At 37.8% G+C, this 27,664-nt stretch overlaps 1 protein-coding gene across 1 annotated transcript in view; it reads left to right on the top strand.

The window, feature by feature from the left end:
* Positions 1-27,664, top strand: part of LRP1B (LDL receptor related protein 1B) — a gene marked incomplete at its 5' end in the record, with an annotated part of 5,941,474 nt that overhangs the window by 4,493,722 nt on the left and 1,420,088 nt on the right. The window contains one exon of the mRNA XM_044073672.1: positions 25,686-25,805. Within this exon, the coding sequence (XP_043929607.1) occupies positions 25,686-25,805 (120 nt within the window). The remainder of the gene's footprint in view (positions 1-25,685; positions 25,806-27,664) is intronic.

Here is a 27,664-nt window from a genome sequence, read left to right as displayed (position 1 = left end):
GGATTCTTCAGACAGCGAGATAAATCTGAACATATTCTTAAGCTGATATGCAAGTAGTACATTTATACACGGTACAAAGACATGCATCTGGAGTGTTTCTCCCCAGGCCTCTGCTGAAAATTGGCTTTGGTCCAAGTTAGACTTTCATGGCAAACAAATGTTAAATAAAAATGATAAATACAATTTTAGCAGTAGCCTTGTGTTTCAGAAATGAGGAAGGTAATACCACTTTGTAAGACAGTTTCAGTTATGTGACATACTGACTTCATTACAGGTTTCAAAAGCATGCACATTAAAACATAGGACTGAGTCTAAATAGCTGGACAAGACTTTTGAAAATGCAAACTAGAGGGACACTGTAGTTTGTGATCTAAATTGGTTATGATGTTGATGACAGTCTAGTAGAATGAGTTTTGATGCTATTCTGCAGTAGTATTTTGTAGTGAAACAATCTTGGTTCTTGAGGCCATCCAACAGACCATTTTGAATTTGCAGTGGAGTGTCCTGAAAGGAGGAGGAGAGCTTTCTCCTGTCCTCCATAAAATGCAGCATTCATGTTAAACATGCTTTATGAGAAGAAATTTGTATGTCTAAAAACAGAAAGATGCTCAGAATTCAGCCATGGGGACTCCCAACATTGCATTTTGCTTCTGAGAGCTTTCATAAAATTTAACCATCATTACAAATTTGTTAAGAGAAATACCATATGATCCGGTCTTCATCAACAACTTACTTCATGTACTGTACTACATAAAATGAGTGGTTAGTTATATTCTACAAGTTATTTTTCTTTTATTAATATAAAATGAAGCAGTGGCATATTTCTTCTATTGTCTTATCTATAACTATCATGTGAATTTAAAAAGAAACAAACCCAACATTTTGTAATAAACTATTTTCCTCAATATCTTGAGGATTAGAAACTGGAAGTAAGTTGCAGTATATATATATATATATATATATATATATATATATATGGTGATTTGGTACTGACCAGCTTAAGAATGCAGAAAAGAATAACAACAGGAGAGAAACCAACTCTGATAGTGAATGAAAGGTTAATATCAAATGACAGACATGACTATGTACTCAAAAGCTGTCATTCTGAAGGCAGCTTCAGGTAGTCAGAATATCAGCCTTCCTAACCTCTTTAACTGTATGTGTATGTGATACAGAAAGTGTTTGGAGAATGTAGTAAGCCAATGACAGCTAGTCAGCCCATGCAGTCAGCAAGAAAAGGAGCCAAGGCTGTAAAAAATGTGCAAGATCTAAAAAGTGGTCACAAAAAATGTTTTTGGAACTCTTTATATTGAATACCAGAGAGCTGTGGAGTGTGAAAGAGGAGCTTAGAGACCTTATATAAGAATCATGGCTCTCTTTCCAGTGGTGTTTAAGAAAAAGCCAAGATATCTTGCTCCGCTTGTCAAAACGTTCCTAGTTTTTCCTGTCTGTTTCGAGCTATACACTCCAATTTCAGGGAGTTATAGCCCATATTTACATGGAAAATGTAAAATAATCTATCTGCTGTACAAATGACTTCCATATCTCAATGTGGTGTTTATTACATAGTAACACAAGGGCCGGTGGCCTTTTGGAACAGTATGGTGTTAATGTGAAACCTTACTGTTCTGCAGGAGGAGGACTTTTGAGAAAGGGTCAAGCACTTGGTTTACATTTGTACACAGCTGTACCAGTGAGCGGTTAACAAGACTTATAGAACCAAGATCTTTTTGTTCTTTGAGGAAGGGTATGGCCCCTGTGGAGATCACAACAGTGGGTTATGTTAAATTGTTAAAAGCACACCAGGAGAAAAGTGAACTGTGACCACTGAGTATATTAGGCAGGATTTGATATGATGCAATCTGTTATGAAAGTCATCAAAACCCAGACGACAAGGGAGAGATTTATTGAGATAAAGTAAAATGTAGAACCTGTTATTTTAACACCTTTCATAGTATATGACAGCAAGAGATTGACTAATATGCAGTTCATCCTTTCAAACTTGATTCCTAAAATATAGCTGTCAGCATTTCACTGCACATAAAGAAATGTGAATTACTTGGGCAAGACATCCAATATATTGTTCTGTAACAATGCATGGGATTGATATTCTTTTCAGAACTTCTGTAGAACTTGAATGAAACAGCCATCTGTAGGTAATAACATTTCATTTGTCACCATTCTGATTCAGATTTGTAATTTAGTGCTTCTTATGCAGTTTAAGCACATCACACACTGCAACATACTGAAAAATGTCAAGGCTCCTTTTCTAAGGCATTGGGTTTAACCCATTTAAATCATATGACTTTTAGAAAACTGTACCATGGAATGCGTTCTGCTCATATTGTTTATATCTTGTCAGTCATTAAAACATATTGCGATGGAATCTGTTATAGTCCTAGAAACACTGAATAATGTAGCAATGCATTGCTGGATGTGAATATAGATCATGTATATGATTTCCATGAAAATGGATTGTGAAGACTGGTAGAGAAGGGTGAAAGCTGCCAGCTTAGTCAAATAGAATTTGCTACATAATTCTGGCATTTTTAAATATAAATATAAAATACAGGATTGTTTCTTAAATGAAAGAAAACACTGTAAAATGTGAACTTCAAGATTGTAGCAACATTGTCATCTGCTGTGAGGAAAACTAAGCCAAGCATTTCAAATGTTCTTTGAAATTAAAATTATGTTTTGTATGTTCTTTCAAGTTAGAATTTGGAGTCGATGAGTCTGGAGTAAGCTTCCTGCCTATTGTTTTAAGGCTAAAGTTAATGACCAGAATTTAATGTGGAATGTCCTTTATTGCTCTAAGTGTAAAAGAATGTAAATGCAGTTAATGTGTAGCCTAGGAACTCCTGGAAGGGTGAAAAAGATGATGTAATGTTTATCTGAACTAGAGTTTCAATTTAAACAGTGAGAGCCAGAGATTGTTACGCATTTTTGTCTTGATATCTAACCTCAGCACTGCCTGTGTCTTAAGTAAGTTATCTTAGAAGGGTGTTTTCTTGTAGTAATAGCTAGGAAATTAGAAGAAAGTTAGACTAAGTGTTGTTATGTCAGAAATGTACTACTGATTTATATTAAAAATCCTCAAAAAATGCATCCACCTGCAACTCATGCAGTTCATAATCAAACACCAGCTGCTCTCTCCTACCCGACATGGTTTCCGCCCTGGACATAATACTAACACAGCCCTTCTCTCCTTCTTACACTCTGCCAATTCAGTTTGAGACTCTGGTAACTTAGTTTCATCTGTTCTCTTAGATCTATCCAAAGCTTTCGATGCCATCTCCCACTCCCATCTACTAAACCACCTATCCAACCTTAACATATCCCCTAAAACCCTATCCTGGTTCTCCAGCTACCTGTCTGACAGGTCCCAAGCCGTTAAATGGGGCCAAGCCTCCTCCAGCTTCCTTCCTACCCCCACAGGAGTTCCCCAAGGCTCCATATTTGGCCCACTGCTATTTAACATCTTCATTAATGGCTTCCACAAAGCTATTCCCAATACCAAAATTGTCCAATAAGCAGACGACTCTACTTTGATCTGCTCTGACCCCAGCCTTAAAGAACTCCAATCTCTAACTCAAACAGCCTTCACAACCACTGAAAATTGGATACATCAAAATCACCTCTCACTTAATGCTAACAAAACTAAAATTCTTCTTTTCACCCACTCAAAATTCTCCACCACCGAAAAGAACTAATTTCAAATTTCTTGCCTTAACAACTCCAACATTAACACCGTTACCTCCGCTAAGCTCCTAGGGGTCACAATTGATGAACACTTAAAATTCAACACCCATATCCAACTTAACATCAAGAAAACCCATATAAAACTCGGCCTACTGTACAGAAATAGTCAATTCCTCTCCCCCTCTACCTGACGTACCTTAGCCACTACATATCTCCTCCCATCTCTTCTATATGGTGCCCCTCTGCTTACAAATCTATCTTCTACCTTAACCTCTAAACTGGACGTATGCTACAATACAATTTCCAAATTTGCCCCTAAGGCAACTTCATGCTCTCATCATTGCACATCCCTACAAACCCTAAATTGGCTTGAACTCCCCAATCAACTAGACTACCTCCAAATTGTCTCAGCCCACAAATTAATCTTTCAACCCACCCTCTGCCCTGCACTATCCAATATCCTCCAACCTTACACCCCCCCAGACCCCTTATATCTTCTAACCAAAACCTCATCTCTATCCACAAACCTAGACACCCAGCCAGTCAACTTTTACTCTCCTTTTCCCTTGCTAAAAAATGGAATGCCCTTCCCTCCACACTGAGGACCTGTGACAACTTACACTCCTTCAAAACTAAACTCCTCTCCTACTTGCATACTCACCGAAAATGTAACTGCACGCTTCACTCTATACCTGCCAAGCTCCCCTCTTCGTTCTCACCTGGCTAACCTTCATACCTTCCATATTTGTCTTACATTGCTAATGTAACTAACAATTTCTCCCATGCCTATGAAATTTGCCTATCATCCTCCTGGACTGTTTCTATAATCATCCAATGTTTAATTTGTATGTAAATCAATTTATCTTTTTGTAATTGTGTGATTATTATGTCATGTAACATTGTATTATGGAGCTTTTCTCCCTGGGCCTCCACTGAAAATGGGCTTTTAGCCCAGTGGACCTCCCCAGTTACAAAACTGGAATAAATAAATAAATAAACATTTTAAGTTTCTGTGTGATCTCTGAACTCTTGAATAGCACTGTGGTGTAGTAGTATTGTCTTGTGTTTTTAGTATTTATTATTAACTATATTTAAAACCCTTTTCAACTGCGGCTAGTTTATGTAGAGATAAAGTAAGCTCTAGAGTACATTGCATGCTTATAAGTGATCCTGTAATAAGCCCTTCCTAAGCCTTAAGATTGCTTAAGTTACACTACTATGGGATAATAATATTGCACAGTAATAATTGGACACCCTTTTAATGCCTTTGGGTAGCTGATAATTATTAGCTGGTGGTGGCAGTGATTACTACCAAATAGTCTGGGTAAAAGGGCACAGCTGGAGAATCTGTGTCAACCTTTCCCAGGAGTGTCTGTGAAGTTGTATAAATACTTATCTCAAAGTGTGTGTGTGTGTGTGTCAGCTACTTGGGCAGGGACACGAAGCACTGATTGGACAGAGAGGGTACTGGAGGTTTTAGCTTGCAAGCTAGGCTGAGATCTGGACTCTATAGCTGTGCCAGTGGGGAGTCTTATTGGGGACCTGCGGAGCAAGGAAGCAACCAGCCCCGGACTGACTGTGATCTCTGTGTGCACTTAAGGAAAATTGTACTTTACTGTGTGTATTTGTTATCCTTTCCTCTTATATGAGACACCCTCTCTGGTGTTAGTGGTGAGGACTGAGGCAACTATATTACTAGGCCAGGATGCGGGCATCACATGGATAATAAAAGAAAGGAAAGACAACTCCAAAATGAACGATAGCATCCATAGTTCTCCACTAAAACATTTGCTTATTAAGTGCAAGCAGTAATACTGGTACCTAGATTTCAAATGCCTGACCATTAAGACAGTTAAACTAACCTTGCTGTCGTGCTGTGCTGCTCAGTATAATTTATGCTGACCAGCATTCAGTGTCCAGGATTACTGTTTTCTCATTAATTCTCCTGTCTTTACATGATAAATATATTATTACTTATCCTTATCTGCATCAACTGGAAATAATAAACTTTCATAGTTAATTTCCATATGCGCAGAATATGATGATGATGATAACTTTAAACACTGAACAACTCCAAGTAGCAGACTTTAAGAATCAATATAGAAATGATAACGCATTCCATATGAGGTGAATGCAATTCCTAATGACAGTTTGTTAGAACTCATTGCTTTGTTAAAACTATGAACATCAGAGATGTATTTGTATGGTTGCCTTGAGATATGAGACAGCTGGTGATTCTAACTGTCTTACACATCAATGCACTCAACATTCGAATGATAACACACCTGAAATGCAGCTGGCCATTAAAGGTCCACCAATATATTGTCTCTCTGAAAATATCTTAAGATGACTGCTATAATGCAGTTGTATTGGACAGCAAAAACATTCTACATGAAGTCTATTGGAACATTTGCTAAGCTATATTTTATTTATTTATTTATTTATTTATTTGTCTTTGTTTACTGGAAAAATCTGACTGGGTAATATCCATTTTCAGTGGAGGCCCGGGGACAAAACCTCCATTTGCTGACATTGCATTATATTATGTTCATGTCAAATACGGAATTGCTACATTTCTGTTTACATTTATACACAAACCGTATTTACACAATAGTTACAATTATACATATACATTCTAAGATTTTACAGAGGTGGAAGTTACTAAAGAGAAAGCACACTTGCAACTTAGTGGATTGTGCAGGCAGATGTTATGTATAAAAAATGTTTTGTCATTTCAGTAAGAGGTTCTGTTTAAGTAGAGTATTTGGATAGTATTGTACAGTGAAAAAGTTTTAAACCTGTGATAAGCATTTACAGGACCAGGACTGATTAAGATGTTGTTTAAGCAGTGGTTTAAAACTACTAAGTTTGAATTTTTATTTCTGAATATTTAGTTAGTTTTTACTTTGAATACTTCCTAGTGTTATAGGTTCATAGATTAGTACTAGGCTAACTGCCCTTGTGAGGCATTTTAAGCCTAGTCAGTTATCCCTTGTGAGACTCAAACCCTGTACTTTGTGTTTGTAAGGCAAACACCTTGACCATTAGGCCAACTTCCCAACCCCTTATGTATTGCCCAGAAGACTTTAGTTTATATTTGTTTATTCTGTGTATCCTTCAGACTATTGAACAGTATTTTTGTTAGAGTATCCTGTACTACTGCAAAAGTAACTCCATGCATAAGGATAAGTGAGTTCTAGCTCACCATATTAGAATTCAACAAATGTAATGATAAACAGTTGGTAATGGTCTGTTTTATCACAACATTAATGTAGTAAATAGAGTGCCATGATTACACTCCTAAATTTGGAAAAAGGCAGCTTTATTAAGTACCTTTCTGATGTTAAATGGTGTTTAAAGCTTTGTTAAATATCTTGTAGGGTTGTTAAACTCTAGTCTCATGTTGGACCATAACAGTGGCCCATACCAGCTACCAAAGAACAGATGTTAGAAACTAAAGCAGCTTTACACGCCATAATACATTTCACTGTCCCCTCCCTCCATACACATAAATGCATACACACAAACAAAAAAAAGTGGAGCAAGGTGAAGTGTGCAAAAGTTTTTAAAGTTGTTAGTTAGTTGGAGGGACACTTACTGTCTGGATACGGTCTCTCATACAGTTTTGGAAATACTGGTGAGTGCACCATTTCCTAAGTGTTTCTTTGTTCTGAGAGCCTGTAGCAAGACAATTCTCTCAAGGCCTAATTTTTTTTTCGACATCTGTCTTCCATCCAGCTTCAGAGGACATGTGTACATTAGGGTACAGCACAATATAGATTGGAACAGCATATGTGGGTGGGCAAAGGTAACAATGTCACAGTAGCAGCAGGCTGGCACAGTAGGATATGGCTAGGTACTCTGGTATGGTTACACTCTGGAACCCCATATGTTCCACAGGCTGCCTAGGACTGACTGGATGGGAAGGGTGTGATTGCCCTGTGTCAGTGGGCTAGGACTGTATGTGAAGATGTGCATAAGTTCAGTAGGGCACAGCTGCAGATGTTACACAGTCTTGAGCTGCCAGAGTTTATTGGTCCATAGGTTCTTAAGAGATTACTAGAGTAACAGCTTAAAATCCTTTACAAACATAGCCAATAAAACCTAATTTTATCAAGTATACAGCTTTTAGGGGAAGAAGGATGGCATGGATTTGTGTCTACAGCTTGAGTCTCTTAAAGATTGCCCCTGTCCATTAGGGACATGGGCACTACCCCAGGTGTGACTTTGCAATTCCCCATCGATCAATCCAAATTGCATATGAAGAGGTCCAGGGAAGGTCTCTGTTTAATGTGAATAGAAAGCCTATTCCAAAGAAGGGGAAATCTCTGAGACACATATCTGTCTCGTCAACATGTTTTGTTTGAGTTGCTGACTAAGTTTAGATCCCTTGATCAGGTGATCCTCATGTTGTTTGACTTGTTTATGTGTAGCACCTCCATCAGGGCTGGATTTGTGAGTGTCTTATAGGTCATGCATAGGTCAGCCCTTAATAGTTGGTAGTAGACAGAGTAAAGGGATAGGGTTTTTAGTCTATCCACATAGGACATGTTGTTTATACCCTGCATTTTCTTTGTGAGGAACCTCTGAGGTCACTCCAGCTGCTGTAAGTGCCTAGTCAAATACATGCTAAATGGTACATTGTACTAATTTACTTGTCTAATGAGGACTGAGTACAGCTGGACTATAATTTCCTTGGATCTGGACACCATACCTTTACTTATAACTTGTGCTACATGGAAGGACTTCCTCACCTCTGTGGAAACATGGCAGTCAAACTTTAGGCTACTATGCATCTGATCTCTCACCTATGAGTCTACTCTTAGGGGTGTGCTATTGATGTTGTAATTTGCAGGGGTATTTGACTTCTCAGACCATATGATAATGCACTTTTTATCATGTAGTTTTAGGCCATGGTTCTGGCACCATTCATTTGTCTGATCTAGACTTTCCTGAAGGATATCTACATCATTGCCGGAATCAGTGATTATTCCCATCTTGCAGTTTTTTCACAGACGTTGTCATTCAGAGGCCTTCCACATTAGCCTTGATTTCAGAAAAGTACATTCTGAACAGGGGTAGACCCAGCACTGAGCCTTGTCGGATATTACTAGTAAATGGCATCTTGCTGGATCTGGATTCACCCCGCTTTAACTACGTGTCCTGTCCATGAGCCAACTGGCTATCCAACTGATAACAAAGGATTTTATGCCCAAATTTGTGAGTTATTCATAATAACTGAGTGGGGAATTGTCTCAAGTGCCATGGCCAAGTCAAGGTAGATGGCAACTATCTGTTTTACCCTCATCCTTGGCCTTAATGACTTTCTCAAAGAAATACAACATATTCAGTAGGCATGATCTGCCCTTAACAAAGCCAAATTGGGTTGAATTGTGTCAGGTCCAGTGTCTGGAGGTTTCCTATGTCATTATTTATCAGGTCCATAATTATTCTTTCCATGGCTTTACATATGAGACTAGTCAAATGTATGGGTCTGTAATTTCCCAGGTCAGTAGACAGCCCCCCTTTATGCAGAGAGATGGCTGCTGCTGTCCTGTACTCTGCTGGGACAAAGCCAGCCCAGAGGCTTCGGTTAAAGAGATATTCTAATGGGAATGATAAGTCTTGATAAATGCTGTCTAAGAGGCAGCCTAGTATATCATCAGGCCCCATTGAAGCAGTGCTTTTAGCTTTTGATAGTGTGGTGGCAATCTGTTCTTTGGTGATAATTGGCAGTGGAGTGGTGGAGGGTATTTCTTGGGAGAGAACTGTGGGTGATGGGGAGGTTGAGCTGAATTTGTTGTCCAACAGATTTGCTATATCTTCTGGCTGAGTTTAGGTGATGCCATCTTCAATTAAATCCGCACATTGTTGGGTGTTGATAAGATTGCAGACATAACTGAAACATGCCTTATGGTTATCCTTAGCTTTAGAGGCTATTTTCACCTCAAAGACTGCTTTCAGAAACTTGACTAGTTCATCAATTTGCTTGTTTGGATGAATTAGGGCCTTTATGCTCTGTTGTGCACATTCCCTCTTACTTCTCAACAGGATTTTCTTTTTTTGTTGTACAACCTATTAGTACACCAGGGATCCACCAGGGTAGGTTGGTTTTGAAGTCTGACTGGGTTTATTTTGGTTTGGTTCTGCTGTTTCTATGCAGGTGTTTAAATGTTTGTACAGGGCTTTTCTGTATGCTTCTGCATAGGTTTCTGTGTTTTATGGATTTGGAGGTGTTTGGAAACTAGCTATGCCATCCCCTAACAGGGGGAAATTAATCTTGGAGAACTTTTTAAAGTGCTTGAGGTTAGATGGGGGGGGGCTAGTTTTACCTTTATTTCAAGGGAGACTGCTTTGTGATCTAATATTACCAGTGAGGACATTGCATGGGGGGGGGGGGGGCAGCACTCTCCCATATTTGTGTGCACCACATCTAGGATATCTGTACCTGTCATGCAGACTAGCTGCTTCAGGGCATTTGAATTTACAAAGTTAAGAAATCTTTGGGCCTGAATAGTATTGGTCATGTATGCCTCCCAATTAATGGAGATGAAGTTAAAATTACCCATGAGTATGATATTGCACTGGATGTTGAGTGATTCTAGTAACTTTATGTATGATACATGAGTTTTTTGGTTCATGGTGGGGTATCAGTAGCAAGAATACGGTAATGGACTTTCCTATGGTTAACTGCACATGGAATACCTCAAGCATGTCATATTGTCTGACTGGCCTTGATGTGTACTCATCCTTTATGTCAACAGACACATCTCTGAATTTTGATCAGTCATGTTCTTTGAGTTTTTGAAATGTAAGAAAGGCATTATAGCCGTGCACTGCTTGAATACTTTCCATGGCTCTGAACCACATTTCAGTAACTGCACAGATGACAGCATTCTCTAAGGTGAGGAGAACTTCCAGGGAGTGCAGTTTCTTGTTGAGGATCCTCGCATTGAGCAGGAATATCTTTAGCTTGTCCTGAGTTGCTTTTGTTAACTTGAAAGGTTTGTCTGTTTGGCAATGCCTAAAAGAGGCACTATAGGTGTAGATAATGGTTTGTACTATATCGGAAAACCTAGAGGTGACAGGTAAATACCATCCCTCACAAAGCAGCATAGCCTGTCAGTCATGTCCCCCCTGGTTGACAAGTATTGGACCCCTTTGTAATGACACCAATAGCTAAGCCAATTATTAAAATCAATCATTTTCTGCTGCTATTGTGGCATCATCCTTGGAGACTGGAGAATGCTACTCAGTGCTAGGCTCATACCTGCCTGTGACACATATTCTGAGATCTCAAGCATGCCTCTCTTCATATAGTCTGCAGAGGGATATCTCAGGTTATTCATGCCCACATGGACTATGACTGAGTCATACTGGTAATTAGGAGTAAGTGACCTGAGTGCTTGCATGATCTTGGTGAATCCCAGTCCCTGACAGGCAGCTAACTGTAACCTTCCCCTTATCCAGCCTGCTAAAAGGGACATCAGTGAGCCGTACAATGAAGTGTCCTATGACCAGAATATTGGGTTGTGGAGTGTTTCACTTTATGAGCTTGGTAGCTGAGACACAATGAGACTAAATAGTTATAACTAAATGCATAAATGCTGCTCTTTATACAAACTAGTTGCCCATGAGTAACACAGGAATTAGGTAAAGTTCTGAGGCAGCTTTTTATAGGGAAATTTCTACTTCTGGAGATTGCAAGGCACCAGTAACTGCAGTTGTATGAAGAGCAGCTTTTCACAAATCCAAGACATGTATACGATCAGAGAAAAGTAAGTTTTACATTAAGTGTTGAAGGGCAGCTGATTTGTTTCAGTGGGCTGCCATTCCCAGCTAGAACTGTGTGTGCTAAGCTACTTGACTGTAATATGGTACCATCGTATGAGCCTGTTGCAGAATGAGTAGTAAAGTACAGTAATCTTAGCCTTGCAACCATACAGTAACAGGAACCATTCAACATTGAAATATTCACATGCATATGTGACACTAGTAATCTATCTTTTACCACACTAATGTAAACCTCTATGATCCTCTTGAGTACTTTTACTTTTGTAACAGTATGGAGATAGGTAGAATTAAATTGATTTGTTCGTTTGAATTTTTAAAACACATTCTTATTGGTTATAAGACTTAATTGCACACTAATTATAGTATTTAAATAAGGAATGTATTAATTGTTGTCATCTGATAAAGTCCCACTTGGTGAGACGAAAACGCGATTTTCATACTGTTATTCAAGTGCGTTAATGTGATAGTACTGCGAATAAACTTTATCGAAATTATTCTTGGTGGATTCCTTTTGGCACACAGCAATCTGTTTTGGATTATTGGTGAATTGTTTGGATTGCTCACGCATTGACTATTTTACTTTTACTTTTGTATTAACTGAATCTGTGCTGAGAGAAAGTGATTCACGTTATTGAAGTAAGTCTTCTGCTTTTTCTTCCCTGATTAATATGTTGGGGTCTAAAAGGGCAGATCATCTATAAATATCAATAAGTACAAGGTTGCACCTTTTTTCTGCTAATGGAGCTACATTTCAGTCTTGGCTGTGAATTGCTGTACTGTGTAGAAATGCATTAGCAACATGGGGTGTGCATAAATCCAGTTGCATGTCATCTACATGCCAAGCATGCTCAACTATTCATGCAAGCTGTCCATGCACACATGTTCCATATCTATGAGGCACTGAGGTACTCTGACACTTTTTTTTGCTTCACATTATTGAAGATGACTGCCAAAGCTAATACCCAATGAATGCTCTTAATTGGTGTGAAAATATGGCAAGATTGTGCTCTATATTCTGCCCACCCAGTTCAGGGAATGGTTGCTGGAACACTATGCAGGTCTTTTTAAGAAGGTGGAAGTGCGGTGTCACTTGCCAGCTTTGCTGTTCATTGTGATCAGCATCCACCACTCCAGTTAACACTGTAGTCACTGGAATGATATCCTGTGTCACCATCTGTCTGGATATTTTCATTTGTAGGAAGCAGACATTCACCGACGATACTGCAATTTGTACCCTTATCATCTCTTCTCTGCACAGTACTGCATTTAATAAATACATTTGCTGTTTGTAAAAGATGTTTTACTAATTTTCTGTATTTATTTAATGTGGAAGATCCCAGGTATTCCAGATTGGCTTCAATAGGTTATTGCGTTTTGTGCATACTGTTAAAAGCACCTGTTCTGATGTGGCTGTGTATTATTTTGTTGGACTATGCATAGGGGACTTCATACTTCTATATGCTGACTATTGTAATGTGTTTAATTTTCCAGTAAGAGTGTAGAGCACAATACATTTCTTTTGTTCTTCTCTGTAATATGGTCTCAATGGTAATGGTTTAGGCACTCATATACATACATATACACACACACGTGCACGCGCGCATGTGTGTGTGTGTGTGTGTGTGTGTGTGTGTGTGTGTGTGTGTGTGTGTGTGTGTGTGTGTGTATATATATATATATATATATATATATATATATATAGATATATATATATATATATATAGATATATATATATATATGGGCATATATATATATATATATATATATATATATATATGGGAATATTTTTATATATATATATATATATATATATATATATATATATATATATGGATCTAGGACTATTTTCTGGATTTAGTGCTGCAATGTTCCTTTGGTGATCCTCTTCATATATTTTTTTACTTGGTTTTGGTGTTCGTTGTTTCTAAGTCTGTTTTAGTCATGGATGGAGGGGAGCAACCCAGTAGCACTGGCAGCATGGACTTGAACATTATTGCACAAACGGTGGCAACACTTGCATCTACTGTTGCTGGGCATTCCGCTAAGGTAGAGTCACGTCTGGGTCAGTTAGCAGATCATCGTAGTCAGGGGCTCAATAATGCTGGTATATTGAGTCCTGACATCTCAATAATTACTCCAGCACAAAGGAGCACTAATTCTAACAATCACTCTTATGAACGAGGTCTGGCAGGCAGCAGTAATGTAAATGGGAATGGACTAGCATCTAGCAACACTCTAGATGCACGTAATGACAACATGCCATCATTTTCAGTTGAGCAATGGCTCAGGAATTCAATTATCTTTGATGGGCAGAATATGAATGCTACCAACCAACACAGCAGTCTCGAGCAACAATTTTGGGGGTTTAAGGAAGCCTTATTCAGGTACAAACATTTGCAATTGGAGAATGAATATCTGCACGAGTGTGTAAGGGGAGAGCAGATTCCCAAGGGCCTTCGGACATGGAAATATCAGACTGGGCTTATTAAGGACTCCCAGTTACACCGGGATTTAAAGAACTTTTTCAATAAGCAAAGTTGTGAGTTGTTAAACATTTTTATTACTGATAACAATAAGAAAATGGCTGCTATTTTAAAGGACATTAACAAACTTGATACTGAAATTAAGCGTGATTTATTATTTGAACATAGGTTGGTTGAATTTAACAATTTATTTAAAAGTGTTGATAATGACTTGGTGCAATTGCAAAAAAGGAAAGAAAGAAAACTGTTCAGGGATAAAACTGATCATGATGAGGGGAGGGCATACCCTGACCCACCCCTGGGCCAACAAGTTAGGGGGGCTGAAAGATGTGAAGAGGTTAATGTAATTAATGAAGATGATGATGTGGTAGATTCAGTGGATGACAATGCCCCTTTAGAACCACCGCCTCTGAGGAGATCCAAGTGATTGAGGAATCAGAGGGGGGGAGACAAGGGAACGGAGGGTATGGACAAGTGAATTATCAGAATCAATGGAGGAGGGGGAGACAACAACAACAGTACTGGAGGTGATGAATGATACCAATAAAAGGGATGGGATGTATGAATGTACAATTGTGAAGAATCTTGAGCATGATTTCAGCATTTACAATTATAGTAGGACAACTGTGAGTACTGATTAGGCAGAATTGTTCTCAAAAGGGCTCAACTTTGTGCCAACAACTGGTAGTGACATTGTCAATACTATTTTGGAGTTTAAATTTTTCACTAGGAAGTTGAATTTGGAATTATTTTTTTCTCAAGAGGGGGCTGGACAATGCATGTTGCAGGGAAATCTAGGCCGATTAAATAGATCAAGTACTTTCATTTCCCCTATGCACCCAACAGTACAAATGTATGAGACCCTTTGTGAAAATGAATTCAGAAAAGTGGTTGCCAAAAATAATAACAAAAACCTTCTTGACAATAATGGGGCCAATAATTTAACTAGGCAAGAAACTACATTGCTCCGTAATATTTTGGAGAATGATGAAATAAGGATTATGAAACCAGATAAGGGGGGAGGTATTGTTATCATGGATGTGCGTGATTACAATAGTAAAATGACTGACTTATTGTATAGTGACACATACACAGAGGTTTCCAAAAACGAGTTGAATATATCCTACAGGCGTATAGATTTAGACATTGAACAACTTTTACTCAATGAGCAAATTACTGAAGAAACTTCTAGATTCTTGGAAACTAAGCATCCTAGGGTTCCTACCATTTTTGGAATCCCTAAAATACATAAGAGTATCTCTGACCCCACCCCTTATGACCGATTGCCGATGCAAAAGCTTCTAAAACCTTCAGTTTGGCTAAATATATTGACAACACTGTTAAGCGCACCCTCAATAACAGAGACCTGGTGATCAAGGACTCCTGGAACTTTCTGTCTAAAGTTAAGAACAGTATTTACCATGAAGACTTGATCTTGGTCACCATTGACATCTGTGACCTCTTCTTAGTAATACCCCATGATGTTGGACTAGAATGGTTCTATGACTATTTATGCTTAAACAGTACATTGAACCATGACACTATCCTTACTATCAGGTCCTGTATGGAAACGGTTCTGGACAACAATTTTATCACTTTTGAGGGGCATTTATTCAAGCAGGTGCAAGGGGTGGCAATGGGTGCATGTTGCTCACCGTCATTTGCTAACATTGTATCAGCACAGTGGGAAGACCTCTACATAGTGAACTCAGAATTCAAGGACATGTGGGTACTATATGGATGGTACCTGGATGATATGGTCTTATTTTGGCATGGGAGCGAAGATGACCTGAATAGGTTCTTCGTTTACATCAACACCACCAACAACTTTTTGAAATTTACCATGACCAAGGACCTTGACACCTTGAATTACCTGGATGTTACTATTAAGAAAGATCACTTTAAGGGTAGGTTTACTTCGCACCTTTATAGAAAACCTGCCTATTATAACTCTTTGTTGCATTTTGAGAGTTGCCACCCTCTGCATCAGAAAAAAATCCCTTGTCAAGGGTCAATATGTGAGATTGGCCAGAATGATGTCTGACCACGACGATTTTATTAAAGAATGTGATGTCCTAATGGGTATGTTGCAGAAAAGAGGTTACCCCTTTAACCTTGTCAATGACATAGCTGAAAAGTCAAATCAAAAAGAGCTGGGGTATTTATTCTACACTCTTGGAGAAGCCTGAAGGTTTGAATAGAACCTCTGGTTTGGTAAAAACTGACAGTTTTACTAGGGCATGTGTCCTGCCCTTCACCAGGTTTTTTTTTTTTAACATTAGAAGCATCATTTATGACTTTTGGACTAGTTTTTGTTTGGATGAAAAGATCAACAAAAGGTTGGGGGAAAACCCTCTTATGGTTTACAAAAAGGGCACCTCCTTGAAAGGCCTGGTGTAGAGGAGAAAGTTAAAGGCAGGCCTTGGTAGAATTTTTAAATGTGGGAGGTGTGGTCAATGCCCCTATATATTGGACACTGATTCCATTAGAGTCAGGAACTATGGTAAAATTACTACTATTAAGAAGTGTTACTGTTACACCAAGGGAGTGGTATATATTGCAACCTGTATGGTATGTGAGGGGGTACTATGTGGGGAAGACAATCACAGCCCTCAGACAAAGAATATATAAACACAACTATGATATACTAAAAAAAACAAAGAAACTAATGCTTTATTTAAGCATATAAAGGTACATCCGACACATTATTTTAAATGTTTTGTACTTGAACAAGTAGACCTGGGTCCATGAAGGGGGGCCCGATGATAACTTCCTTGAATATTTAGAGCTCAAGTGGCAGATTAAATTAAATGCATGTCAACCACCTGGGCTCAATGACAAGTTATCAATTAGTTCTGTATTAAAACTAAAATCAGCTTTTTTATGTGATTTTATTCAAGATCTGTGTTTTAAATCATTCTTCAATACATGGTACATTAATGTCTATGTGGTTGGTAGGTGGCAATTGGTGTGTTGTAGTGGGCAGTTACTGTGATTATGCATTACTGTCTTTTTAAACCGCTTAATTATTTTACAAGAAAGGATGTTTGCTTTGTTAACCAATGGCTGTAAGGGTTAGGGTATCTAAATATGGAATTTTCTGTTTGTTCTTGTTCTGATGAAGTCTTGTGATTTTGACAAAAGAAGAACTTTTTTTTCAATTTTTTTTCTTTTTTTGTGCTGCAATGTCTTTGGTGATCCCCTCTTATATATTTTTTACTTGGTTTTGGTGTTCATTGTTTCTAAGTCTGTTTTAGTTATGGATGGAGGGGAGCAACCCGGTAGCACTGGCAGCATGGACTTGAACATTACTGCACAAATGGTGGCAACACTTGCATCTACTGTTGCTGGGCTTTCCACTAAGGTAGAGTCACGTCTGGGTCAATTAGCGGATCATCGTAGTCAGGGGCTCAATAATACTGGTATATTGAGTCCTGACATCTCAATAATTACTCCAGCACAAAGGAGCACTAATTCTAACAATCCCTCTTATGAACAAGGTCTGGCAGGCAGCAGTAATGTTAATGGGAGTGGACTAGCATCTAGCAACACGCTAGATGCACGTAATGACAACATGCCATCATTTTCGGTTGAGCAATGGCTCAGGAACGGAATTATCTTTGATGGACAGAATATGAATGCTACCAACCAACACAGCAGTCTTGAGCAACAATGATGTTTGCTTTGTCAACCAATGGCTGTAAGGGTTAGGGTATTTAAATATAGCATTTTCTGTTTGTTCTTGTTCTGATGAAGTCTTGTGATTTTGACGAAAGCACTTAACTTTTTTCAATAAATGTTCTGTATTTAGTGCTGCAGTGTTCCTTTGGTGATCCTCTTCATATATTTTTTACTTCACTGTAAAATATATACCTTCTATTTTTCTACATCACCTACACTTTTACTTTTCTTTTTATTTAAAGCCTTCCCTATCAACTTTAAACACTTATTTTTGCAATGTATTACTTATTTCAAAAAATAGTTGTAGAGTAATTGTTTTGACTCAAAAATATACAAACAAATGTCGAATTCCACTTGTGGTATTACTCATTTCATCCATTTTTTGCAGTTATTATAATGCCATCCACATATGTTAACATAACTGGAATTCTTACCTCTTCAGGAGTTCTATACACTGCTTCCATCATTTTATAATTTATTTCATATATTATCACATTCGTAAGTAATGCAAAGAGTATACAACTCATTGTGCATCCCTGTCTTACATCACTTTTTATATGCATCTCATGGCTTAACCAGACATTTACAAGAATTTTACTTTATTATTAAGTACATTTACATACATAATTTCCTGACTTTTTCACTTATACTATATTTTTCATTATTACCCATAAGATTTCATGTCCAGTTGTATCAAGTTCCTTATTAAGATCTTCAATCATGATTTTCACTTCTTTTCAATTCATACCATCATCTGCAATTTTTCTATCATTAATAATTCTAGACAGCCCTTCCCCTTTATGCTGTATATACTGTCTTCCATAATATTTTCTATTTTAGTTTCAAATGATTTACTGTTTCTTTTCCATAAAAATCTTATAACCATTATTATTCAATACAATGATATAGTCCATGACATGCATGGCATATAACTAAAGGATCGTGCATGTGCGCCTAGACAGGATTTACCATGTTTGTTACCATTGGATGTAAGGTGTCCCAAGTCTAGACTGTGGCCAAGAATAGGCATGGTACTCCATCTGCCTACATGAGATACCGATGGTGTAGAATTACAGAAGACAGAGTGTGCAACCTGATGTGATGTTCGAAGGGTGAAGCCTGAGAAGTGCTAGTAGCCAAGTACATGAGATCTGAATGACCAAGTGTGGCAGCCTTTGTGACCACAGATAGCAATGGCAGTGTCTCAACAACAGACTGTTTCTTCTGACAAAATCCAGCTTGTGACCAGCCACTTTGTTTCTAGACCTTGCTATGGCTATGGACAGCAGTACCTGTACAGACAGACCAGTTGCCGCTTAACTCAAAGACATTCCAGTGGATACAGTTTTAGGCAACAGTGACTTGAACATGACCATGTACTCCCTGTCCCTATCCCCCATATCACTGTCCCAGTACTAGACAGCAGCATATACGTTGTGAAGATGTTGCACACTGTCATGGACGTCACACACCACACTTATTATCTTCACTATGATGTGGGTAGCAGGAACAGACTGGGAATCATGGTGGAACTACAGACCCATTTGGAAGATGACAGGGTGCAAATGCACATCAGAGGCAGTGAATCTCACACATGTTATCTGAAGCTCACAGTTACCGAACATTTGCCAAATACTGGTCAGTCTGTAGTCTTGTTCCTGCACAAGCTACTCATTATTTATATGTGTGTGTGATCTCTTCTTTACTGGTGTTGTTAACAGTGCCTCTGTGTGATCAGATTGCACCATGTGTACTTTCCATCATTTTCAGGCATACTTGAGATGCTGACATCAGGTAGGCTGTGTCCTATTTTTCTGGACCTTCTACCAGAAGAACCTGTAAATGTGACAGCACTAAAATGCCTGCTTATTCCCAGTGGCAGATATACTGGCAGATGGCATAAACTGTGAATATATGTGGATATGGACATACCTTTTTGTGTAAGGCATTGCAGTTGTAGACCAGAAAAACCTGGAAGACAAGATCTGCAGAAGTAGCTTGCTGATTAAATCCTGCCTCATATACAGTGCACTATATAGTATAATAATGTAATAGCAAAAATTAACCTAGTAAATGCCCAGCAGTTAGCAGAGAGGACTAAAACTCTGAACTTTTTATAAGCTGCTTCCTGTGCTCAGGAAACAGAGATTGATTCCTTTTACTTTATTTTACCTACAGTGTGGAACAAGTCATTTAACCAAACAATGTTCCCAGGTTGCCACTGAAAAGGACAGTTTGTCCAGTGGGCTTTGTTTTAAAACAGCAACTGAATGACTATTGCAGACTGAACTTCATGTGTAAACAGCATTTCTTTTTTCTATTTCTGTTACCTTTCTTGTCAATAAATATGCGCTATGGCTTTGAGAACTGGTCTGTAATTGATTTATTTTCCTATGGTATGTATATATATATATATATATATATATATATATATATATATATATATATCTTCTTCTTCTTTCGGCTTTTCCCAGTTAGTGGTTGCCACAGTGGATCACCTGTCTGCTCATGTCTGCCAGTGGAGAGTTATGGAGTTGAGTTTCCAGCCTGGCGCCCAAGGTACATACATACATGCACTCATGCCTAGGGCCAAATTAGAATATCCAATCCACCTACAGCATGTCTTTGGGATGTGGGAGGAAACCGGAGCACGTGGAGGAAACCGAGATGACCACAGGGAGGACATGCAGACTCCACACAGAAGGCACCCCAGTACATACTGAATATGAAATGAATTTGTAGTGAATGTGAAAGCAAGATTCTGGCAGAGGGTGTAAAATCTTAAGATGAACAGCGGGTTGTCAGTTAGTAAGTAGAACTGGCTGCACATCAATGCAGTGAAAGGCTCTGAAGTGTGACTGTTTCATTCACTGAAAGTGGAACTTTTTGCAGGAATGAAGTATTGATTGTATACATGTAAAGTAAGTGTGAGTTTGAGAAACAGTTACAAAACTTTCTGATATTATGAAAATGCCGCAATTAGGGTGAAAGTTACAGTTAGGGTAGGGCTAATTGAGTGCATAGTTGTAGTGTAGTGTGTATGGGTGTTGGTGAGTTTGTGTGTATCAGAGCTGTCTAGATTAATGGTATTGTTACAGGAAGGGTTTTTGAAATCCCTGCCCCTCTGTACTAATGCCTTCTAACCCCAACCCAGTCCCTGCCCCTAACCCTAACCCTACACTTTGGCATAAAACCCCTTTCAACAACACTAGCACTATTCTGACACATTTTTACTGAGTGAGTGGTGGAGATTTGGTGATCCAGTCACAAAAGGAAAATCGTATACTTCTTTTTGCGATTGTTTTAGGTGTATATGTTTTGAGTTTTGTGATATACTGAATTCTGAAATGTTTGCATTCGTACAGTTGCTTTATGCAATTCAGTGTATCTCTATCTGTTTATGTGTGTATGTGCATATATAATATGTGTATGTATTAAATAAAATATATATATATATATATCTAGCTATGCATATATATATATATATATATATATATATATATATCTACATAGATATCTAGATATAAGTATAGATATAAATGGGTCTGCTTATTGTAGTTAAATGACTGAATGTAGACTTTTGTAGTGTCCACCAGAAATCATCAACACTGCAAACACTGATGGGCATACTATGCATGTGCTGAGTAATAGCCAAGGCTCATCCAATAATAAAGCTTTAAAATGAAACAAAAAAACAATGTTTTTGCAAGGAAGGACACCACTTGCTATCTTCATGTTGGGAGGAGCTGTACTCCCCATGCCCCTTGTTAATTATAAATGTTAACTCTAAGATCACACAATATTGGGGAAAGGGCATATTTCCCTACCAGGAATACTGTGGGATCTCATACACCTGTTGCTCATCTACTTAGTCAACTATATTTTGTCGACTGAACAAATGTTGACCAGCTATAGTAACAATAAAGTTCAGTTCTCCCATGTGTGTGTGTATATATATATATATATATATATATATATATATATATTCATATATATATATATATATATATATATATATATATATATATATATTTAATATTTAAAAGGGTCTATATCAGAACAGAGAAGAGGCATTTAATCGAACGCCTCTTCGTCGACACATAAACAGAGAATGCACTTAAGCGCAAATGCTCAACACAGTGATCTCTTTCCCTGGGAAAGAAATTGCTTGGCCTTCCTCGTGTATTTGCCCCTTTCCCCACTGTAGTGCTACCTCGGAGTTGGTATATTTAGTTAGGGGGTGTGGGGGGCACAGCTCCCCACATTGTTATGTTTGATGTGTATGTGTTTGTGTGTTTATGCTACCAATTTCTTTCCCAGGGAAAAAAGTCGGTGTTCTGAGCATTCGCGCTTTAGTGCGGTCGCTGTTTATGTGTCATCGAAGAGGCATTCGATTAAATGCCTCTTCGCTGTTCACATATAGACCCTATTTAAAAATGTATATACTTGCATAAATATATATATATATATATATATATATATATATATATATATATATATCTGCATGCGTGTTTGCCTATACATGCATACACATACACGCACACACTTAAGCACATGCACTGTATATGCATATGTATAAATATCTGCATGTACTTGTATATCTTTGCCTATCTGTCAGTATATCTACACGCAAACCAATCCACCTATTTAGACACAAGTATTTATCAGCATGTCTGTACAATCACTTGCATATGCACACATACACACACACACACACACACACACACACACACACACACACACACACACACACACACACACACACACACACACACACACACACACACACATACACACACTCAAATATACTCAGATACTACAACTACACCCACATACAGTGGATATAAAAGGTTTACACAACCCTGTTAAAATGCCAGGTTTTTGTGATATAAAAATGAGATCACAATAAATCGTTTCAAAACTTTTCCCACCTTTAATGTGATCTATAATCTGTACAATTCAATTGAAAAACAAACAAATCTATTAGTGGAAAAATAAAACATGCTGGTTGCATAAGTGTGCACACCCCTTAAACTAATACTTTTTTGAAGCACCTTTTGATTTAATTACAACATTCAGTCTTCTTGGGTAGGATTCTATCAGCATGGAACATCTTGATTTGGCAATATTTGCTCACTCTTCTTTGCAAAAGCCCTCCAAATCTGTCAGATTGTGAGGCATCTCTTGTGCACAGCCCTCTTCAGGTAAGATCGCACATTTTCTATTGGATTTAGGTTTGGGCTCTGGCTGGGCCATTCCAATACTTTAAATTTCTTCTGGTGAAGACATTCTTTTGTTGATTAGGATGTATGCTTGGGGGTAATTGTCGTGTTGAAAGGTGAAATTCCTCTTCATCTTCAGCTTTCTAGCAGACACCTGAAGGTTTTGGGCCAAAAGTGACTAGTATTTGGAACTGTTCATAATTCCTTCCACCATGACTAAAGCACCAGTTCTAGATGAAGAAAAGTAACCCCAAAGCATGATACTGCCACCACCATGCTTCACTGTGGGGATGGTGTTCTTTTGGTGATGCGAAGTGTCGTTTTTACACCAGACGTACCTTTGGAATTGTGGCCAAAAAGTTCAACCTTTGTCTCATCAGACCATAGCACATTTTCCCACATGCGTTTGGGAGACTCGATGTACTGTTTTACCTGGACCTGGATCTTTTTCTGTGTAAGAAAAGGCTTCCGTCTTGCAACCCTACCCCTTAATCCAGACATATGGAGAATATGGGAGATTGTTGTCACATGTAGTACACAACCAGTACTTACCAGAAATTCCTGCAACTCCTTCAGTGTTACTGTAGGTCTCTTGGCAGCCTCCCTAACCAGTTTTAGTCTTGTCTTTTAATCAGTTTTGGAGGGACGTCCAGTTCTTTGCAACATGACTCTTGTCCCATATTTGCTCCACTTTGTGATGACTGTCTTCACTGTGCTCCATGGTATGTCCAATGCTGTGGAAATGTCTTTGTATCCTTCTCCTGACTCATACCTTTCAACAATGAGATCCTTTTGATACTTTGTAAGTGCTCGGTAAACCATGGCTTTTGCTGTAGCAGGCAACTGAGTAAATGTCAGGAAAATCCCACTAGGACAGCTGAACTTTATTTGGGGTTAATCAGAGTCTCTTTAATTGATGGCAGGTGTGTATTCAAGAAGACTGAATGATGTAATTAAATCAAAAGTGCTTCAACAAAGTATTAGTTTAAGGGTGTGCACACAAAACAAAGTATTCGTTTAAGGGTATGCACACTTATGCAACCAGCATATTGTATGTTTTTTTATTTTTTCCCCTTACAGATTTGTTTGTTTTTCAATTGAATTGTACAGGTTATAGGTCACATTAAAGGTGGGAAAAGTTTTGAAATGATTTATTGTGGTCTAATTTTTTATATAACAAAACCCTGGCATTTTAACAGGGGTGTGTAAACTTTTTATATCCACTCTGTATACACAGACAAATATATAAACATGGATATATACTACAGTTTTGCTATTAAAATATCAGACATTATTTAAAAAAAATGTAATAGCAAATAATTTTAAACAAGAAAATATAAGAGTTGAGTCCAATAGCCAAAAAATTCAAATTGCTAGTTACTTACTTTAATTCAAAATGTCTTAACTGTTGCCCTCTCTTTGCACAGTCCTGGCTGATTTCTCTGCTATTTTTTTCAGTTTGCCTGCAATGTCTATCTCTGATGCTGTTTTCAGTTTGCCTGCAATGTCTACCACCTTTTTTTTCTTCTTCCCTCCTATTGCTTCACTTCGCATCAAATGCTACTGAACACATCACACTGAAATAGGAATATTCAGAAAGCTTAATCTTTTCATGCGTTGTCATTTTCTTGCATTAATTCGGCCCACGCAATTTAAGTGAATGCATGTTGTAGCTAGTGTGCATTCCATGGTTCATATGCTGCACTAGTCAGGGCCGTACACTAAAGTAGTATACAGCTTGGCATATTATATGCACTGCACTCGTATCTCTTAACCTCTTAAGAGAAGAATGGGGGACAAAAGGCCAAAAATAGGGACAGATTTTAAATATTGGTCTTTTAAACTTAGAAATTTGCTAGGATAACAGGATTTGTGCTAGCGTGTATTTTCTGAAGGATACAAAGTCTGAAACTTAAATGTATGTCATTATCTAATAATTTCAACCTTCAGTGATTTGCCAGAAAACCACAAATTATGAGACAAAAAATCTGGACATTCTACAAAAGTCTGGACAGCTGAAAGGTATGACCTTAGCTGTAAAATTAAACGTACATTATACTTTTGTTGTAGTTATTGGTGTTGCTATACCATACTCCTTCTTATTGATGCTGCACAGATGGCCAACACTAGAATCTACAAATGTGCATCCTTGTATCATAGCTGCAAAAGATTTTAAAATAGTTTGTAATTCTTGAAATAAAGCCAAGAATTATACCCTACAAAAAGGAAACACTTAAAGTCGGTTATAAAGAAAAGCTTAAATTTAACAGTGTGAGACTAGCCTGAAGTCACCATCTGATCTTGAAGACAGTCATTATTTTTCAGGTGCCTACATGACTTCTCACATTTACTTCACACTGTCTCACATACAAAAATATCAACTGTCTTCACTTAAAACATGGATTTTTTCATCAAGTAAGTTGCCTTGGAGTTGCAAAGCTGTGCACTTCTGTTTTCTTGTTAGAGTACTTTTCTGCTGTTGAATCTTTGGAGGTTAGTAGCAATGATTTGTCTTGTATTGACCTAATAAATCACATACAACACATGTCCTCCATACTGTTTATGCTTAATGCATCATTGTGTAAATCAAGCAGAAAGCAAATCATCTAAATAAATGTCTAAGATAACAAAGTTTATTTAAGAGCATTCTTTGTTGTATATCATAATGATTTCCATAATTCTGAAATGCCTTTCTCATACCACAATGCACAGAATATACTCTAATTATTTGACTGAATATACTTATACTGTATACTACAAAAATGATTTAATTTCTAATTCATCCATCATTTTTATTTCTAGCTGAGAACACCTGCTCACAAGACCAGTTCCAATGCCACAGTACAAAGCACTGCATTTCTAAATTATGGGTTTGTGACATGGACCCAGACTGTGCAGATGGATCAGATGAAATTAACTGTGGTAGGAATTCACTTCCAAGTTTTCTTTCTTTCTTCCTTCTCATTTTTGCACTATATCTTCAGAATATATTGCTGTAATGCTAGCAAAGATGCTATGAATATGCTTACTCTAAATTCAGTGTCTTGAGGAATGTGAACATCTGTTATTTTAACAGTTTATTAGTACAGTATTCTAATCACTCCTGCATCCTGAGAACCACAAACTTGCACACACACACACAGACATGCACGTATGCGCACGCACACACACACACACACACACACACACACACACACACACACACACACACACACACACACACACACACACACACACACACACACACACACACACACACACACACACACATTTCACCTGTTCACTGAGGAAATCTGTTGTTTACATATTGGAGTTAAGCAAACATTTTGCAGTATTTAATATTTTATCACAGTTGTTGTGTAATAGTATTTGGTCATATTATAAGACAGGAATAGGACACGATAGTCATCTTTTTGGTCAAGGGACTGACCATGACTAGTGCTCCTTATACAACAATGGTTTCCTAGTAAATGATACATTTCACTCTGGGAGTTGATCTTGGTAAATACATGCAATTTAATGAGACTGTCACATGCAAGCATAATGCAGTAACAAATACAGCTACAACTTACCGTACATTAGAAATTAGTCATTTTAATGTTGAACGTGTTAGTGTAAAGTTAAGAAGTGTAGATATGTATCTCCTGAAACAATACCACTTTTAATTTGATCTATACACCTAAAGCTAAAATTATGGTCTGAATTATCTATAATATGCCTTGCTAAAGCATTTTCCTGTTTTCTTCTGTTTATACTATAGATGTGTTTATAATCATGCTCTTTACATTTTCTGTCTATCTTTCCTATGTAGAAGGCTGGACAATGTTGGCACTGGGCTAAATATACTATTGATTTTAATGGCAATTCAATCTATACTTAATAGTATATTTTTTGTCTTTAACCATGAAGTTCCTACTCATTACCATATATTTACAGTAATTGCACATGCCACATCTATACATGCCTTGCCAAGGTTCACCCCATTCTTCTTTAGAGCATTTTGAAATTAGGTCCTCTTTTATATATGATCGGTAGTGTAGGCTGTAACCTCTGTCTCACAAATGCATAATAAAAACGTCTGTGACATCTTACTGTTTGTGTGTGTCCTGTAGCAGAATTTGCTAATTTGTTGGTGTTTGAAGTTTACCAGTTTGTGGGCAGATATGAAATCAGCAAGAACAGGAGAGTAGTATCACTGTGTTACTAGAACTTAGGGATGAATTAAGTCTTACTGATTACCTTCACATGGTAGACCTGATTTTACAAAGTCTCACCAAGATAACACTGTAATATAGACTGTGTTTCATATACAGTGGACATGTAGGTTGAAAATTTGAAATAAAGAGACTGGGTGCACAGGTTCCATAGTACAAAATGTCCACTCCTGGTGTGCACACTGATTCCAGGCCTGGAAACATCCTACCCCAGGGTTAGGCCAGGTTCAGGAGGAGGATGTCCCCCTGTGGCATAAGGAAGTAATCCAAAAAAATACAAAAACAGACAGGCCAAAAAAGAGGCATAGGGATGACAAAGTCTACTGTTGAGGATAAGGAAGAAATGATGTATTGTTATTATAACTCAAGCGTCCTGAATTTCTAGACCAAGGATATGCAGAAAGACTAAAAGACCAATCACTGGAAAGAAAAATATTTGCACATGAAAAAAAAATGTCAAAGGCTACAATTAAGAATCGGTATTCATTAATATAACTTATACGTGAAATACATTTCATAGTCTAAGAAACTTTGGGAAGCCTGGAAAATAAATGACACAGGAAGTGG

Source organism: Protopterus annectens, chromosome 6.part0 (assembly GCF_019279795.1).
Source record: "Protopterus annectens isolate FY-2018-M chromosome 6.part0, PAN1.0, whole genome shotgun sequence".
Classification (NCBI taxonomy): Eukaryota; Metazoa; Chordata; order Ceratodontiformes; family Protopteridae; genus Protopterus; species Protopterus annectens.
The sequence above is the reverse complement of the archived record's forward strand: the minus strand, read 5'-3'. Positions and strand labels throughout refer to the sequence as shown.